General features: G+C 33.7%; 1 protein-coding gene across 1 annotated transcript; it reads left to right on the top strand.

Moving 5' to 3' along the window:
* Positions 1 to 1,751: 1,751 nt before the first annotated feature.
* LOC142509121 (uncharacterized) lies at positions 1,752 to 2,706 on the top strand. The gene is made up of 3 exons (XM_075619553.1): positions 1,752 to 1,904; positions 2,003 to 2,546; positions 2,681 to 2,706. The coding sequence occupies exons 1-3, from the start codon at positions 1,752 to 1,754 to the stop codon at positions 2,704 to 2,706; spliced, it is 723 nt and encodes a 240-aa protein (XP_075475668.1).
* Positions 2,707 to 4,697: the final 1,991 nt, after the last annotated feature.

Raw genomic sequence — 4,697 nt, 5'->3', positions numbered from 1 at the left:
TATCCATTCGTGGACATGATTTGAAGATTGAAGAACGTACGTAGGAAATAAATCAAGAGTTATCTCCTAATCCCAAATAGTTGGAGTCTTGTGAATCTTTCACCAAAGGTAAAAGTTTTAAAATCCTATGTATGTTTAATTATTAAAATCATAAGAGTGCTGAAATATATCTTGAATGTCAAGGTCTAAAAATTTTTAAAACTTTCGCTGCGTTTGGGCATGAGAACTGCCGAGATCAAACAGTGGTATCAGAGCCAGGTTCTCTATATCGTATGATTTTAAATCATATTGAATAACTTATTTCTAACCACACAAGAAATTTTTTTTAGAAAATTGAAGCACCATAAAAAAAGAATTTGTTTTCCAGAAATAATAATAATAAAAAATTCGTTTTAGCCCATTTTTTGAAAAATCAATAATTTTCTTGTAAAATAAATAATTAGAATATGATTTTAATTATTTATGGTAAAAATGAGTTTTACAATAAATCAATTATTATTGAATTAAATTGAAAATTAAATAAATAAGTTTATTTAATTTATTAAATTCTTTAATAATTTTAGTGGTTAGTAATAAAATTATAGATACATGATTTATCAATTAATTAATTTTGTTTAATTAAATTGATGTTAATATTTGATATTTAATGCATGAAGAATGATCGAAAGTCTTGACCAATGTGTTAGGTGTATGTTAGGATATTTTATTGTTTTAATTCATTTTTTAATATTTGATATTATCAAAGTGGGTCTGGTTTATGGCCCGTTCCCACCCCATGAGATGTATCCCTTATATACCATGGCTATTTAAATGTAATTATTAGAAATAGTGGGAGATTAAGACTGAAAGATGATGGGCCCGATGCACAAGATGAAGACATGTAAATATTGGAACTTTTTGTAAGAAATTGCATTTGCATCCCTGCATTCACCTAGGTTTTTGGGCCTAGATCCATGTCTGGCTCACATGGATCTGATAGTGTTGATGATCGATCATCTCTCTTTATTGTTGAATATCATATTACGACATATATGTGATATATAGTAGTATGCATATATGTATATTATTAAATAATATAGTTGCATAATCCGGCAAACATACAAACTCGTGGCACGTGATTTTAAATTAAAGTGATGAGATAATTTTAAAATTAAAATCCCTCATTTTGAATAAGATTCAAAATTTATATCAAACCACAAAAGTAAAAATTAAAGGAGTTTAATTTATTCTTGCCTTCCATCAACCGTGGTTGCATGTTGATCGCTACTCTCAGACAGAGTGTGGCTCATATTATTGGGAAGGCCTGGACGCCGGAAAGATGTGACTTCCACCAGACATATGATGTGAATTGAGTGGAACTCCCATGACTTCGGCTCGTATTATTGGGGAAGCTCATGGCGACCGTCAACTACAATTCAATATTGATGAGTCGGTTTACACATGAAAATAAACGGCGTAATATTATTGGGTTCTTATTAAACGTGAGGCGAAACACGCGGAGGTTGCATAGGGATGCAATTGGATTCTACCTTTTAGAAATTATATTGGCTGATATTATTCGGGATTAAAATTGGCTGATTGGACTCTACGTGCCCACTAAGGAAATATGATTTCCCTTTTTCATCAAAGGGTGGTGGAAATTTCAAAATAGTGGGAGTAAAATTTATAAAATAAAAATCCCTTTTTATATCTTAGAATTATTTTAAAATTATCAGTAACCATTATCTGTTCTCATTTTCAGTATATTTACGATGAATGCTCGTAAGCTTTCAATCATTCTCGATCAAAACAAATTGAGTGGCCATAACTATAATGACTGGTATCAAAATTTAAAGATTGTTCTGAACTCGGAAAAGATTGTGTATGTGCTTAATAAGAAGCCACCGAAGGAAGCAGCTACTTATGTCAGTCAGACTGAGTTAGCTAAGCTTGAGAAATGGTGGGGCCGTGATCTTCAAGCTAAGAGCTACATGTTTTTGCTTCTATGTCGAATGAACTTCAGAGGAGGTTCGAGGAGGCGGTGAATGCTGCTGACATTAACCTTCATCTGAAAGAATTGTATGCTATACAAACTCGTTCAAAGAGACATGCTATTGTGAAAGAACTCATGACTACACGCTTGCGAGACGGGGCTTCGGTCCATGAGCATGGTGTTAGGATGATTGGGATCATCGAGAAGTTGGTGGGACTAGACGTGGTTATTCCTAGTGAGCTCTCGACTAATATTATATTGATATCTTTGTCTGCCTCATTCGATGGATTTGTGGTTAATTTTAATATGAACAAGCTTGAGGCCACCCTTGGAGAGTTGATCAATATGCTTACTAATTATGAAGCCACGATAAAAAAGGAGAAGCCTGTTCGTCTAGTGGGTTCTTCGTCCAGTACAAAAAAGGGAGCTCCAAATGAGGGCAAGAAGCATTCTGCCCCTCTGAAGAAGAATAAGCCCAACAAAAAGCCATACAAGAAACCAACTACGGGGCCCACAAAGCCTGACAAGTCAGAACAATTTTGTTTCCACTACAAAAAGCCTGGACATTGGAGGCGTAATTGTACGGAGTATCTTGCCCAGAAGCGTTCTGGCCATGTTATGTTTTATATTGAAGTTAATGTTTCTATTAATTCCTCTTCTTGGTTATTGGATACCGGATGTGGTTCTCATCTATGCAATGATTTACAGGTGATGGGAAGAAGCAAGAGGCTTAGAGAAGGTGAGACATTTCTAAACCTAGGAAATGGAGCAAGGGTTGCTGCCGCTGCCATTGGAGACATTACTTTAATTTTGGGAAATGATTTTAAGTTGTTTTTCAGAGACGTTTTATATATTTCTGAATTGGTTAAAAACATTATTTCTATTTCTATGTTTGATAGGGATGGTTATTATTGTGTTTATGCTAAAGTTGTTTGCAATTTATTCAAGAATGAATGTTTGATTGGAACCAGCGAATTAACAAACGATCTCTATAACTTAAAATTGAAATATATTCTGTTGAACAATATCCAAGCGCATACAACAAAAAAAAATGGAGGATCCAAATCCCGCACAAATATGATATGCTAGACTAGGTCATATTTATCAAAGAAAGATGCACAAGCTAGTGAGAGAAGGCATGTTTGAATTGTCAGACATAAATTCTCTACCTACTTATGGGTCCTGTCTAAAAAGAAAAATGACAAAGACTCTATTCAATGGAAACTTGGAACGTTCGCATGGTCTACTGGATTTGATCAACACAGACGTTTGTGGCCCGCTAAGTGTTAGCACAAAATATGGGCAATCCTACTTCATTACCTTTACTGATGAACGTTCGAGGTATGAGTATGTTTATTTGATGAAACACAAATCTGAATCATTTGAAAAGTTCAAAAAATTCAGATCTGAAGTAGAAAACCAGCTAGAAAGAAGTATTAAGGCACTTCGATCTGATTGAGATGAAGAATACTTGAGTACTGAATTTTTGGGTTATCTAAAAGAGAATAGGATTCTCTCACAGTGGACTCCACCAGTGACACCACAAATGAATGGTGTTTCTGAACATCGTAATCGAACTTTTATGGACATGGTTCGATCCATAATTGGATTCACTGAATTGCCTACATCGTTTTGGGGCTTTATACTTGAAACTGCGCAATGTTGTTGAATAATGTCCATACTAAAGCAGTGGATAAAAAACCATATGAGATATGGACAGGAAAAACTTCCAAATATTATTACTTGAGAATATGGGGATGTCCTTCTTACGTGAAGCAGACAGTGAGAGACAAATTGAATAGTAGATCCACTTTGTGCTACTTTATAGGATATCAAAAGAATTCTATTGGATATAATTTCTATCACTCCAATGAAGCAAAAGTGTTTGTTTCAAGAAATGCCAACTTTTCGAAAATAAATTCCTATTAGATAGAAAATGCAAGATGATAGATGAAACGTCCACTACTCGTTTTGCTTAAAAAGTACTAGAATTTTTTTTACTTTTTCTCACAATTAAAATGGGCCGAACTACTTAAATAAATATATAAAAAATTTTGCACCATTTTAAAATGAAACAACCAACTAATATTTGAAAATCAAAGGAAATAGTCAAAACATCAAAATCGTAAAACGTTTTACCAAATCTAAAAAGCAATAATTTGAAAAGTATAACCGATACTAAAACCTCTCGACAAACCCTCAAAACATAATTAAATAGTCATAAAATCTTTTAAAAAAAGGTTTTAAACATAAAGCATAAGTGCTGAAAATATATAGAAACGCTGGTCCCCGGGTTATGTGCACCGACAGTCCAGCAAAGTCAACCATCAAGACCTCCCACACCATAATTATCAATATCACCTGCATCCATCACACCTAGTGAGTCTAGAGACTCAATACACCATAATCTTTATAACAAATAATACATATACAAATCACATGCAACACTGAAAATACTTGTACTTAAAATAACATTTTCATAATAATGCATAAACTTTAACAAAAACATTTTCATATCAACATATTAATATTCATATTGACATATTTAAGTTCATATTCGTGTTTGTTGAATTCAGATCGTGATTGTGACTCGTATTCGTATTCGTATTCGTATTAGGAGATGGATCCATCTACATAAAACCACAAAACTGGGTGGAGGGAACATCAGCGACACTGTTACCCATCAACTGAGTCTTGGCCAACGTATTAACATATTAACGTATTC

Source organism: Primulina tabacum, chromosome 1, assembly GCF_025594145.1.
Source record: "Primulina tabacum isolate GXHZ01 chromosome 1, ASM2559414v2, whole genome shotgun sequence".
NCBI classification, from domain to species: domain Eukaryota; kingdom Viridiplantae; phylum Streptophyta; class Magnoliopsida; order Lamiales; family Gesneriaceae; genus Primulina; species Primulina tabacum.
Note: the sequence above shows the minus strand (reverse complement) of the source record. Positions and strands in the feature narration are given on the sequence as shown.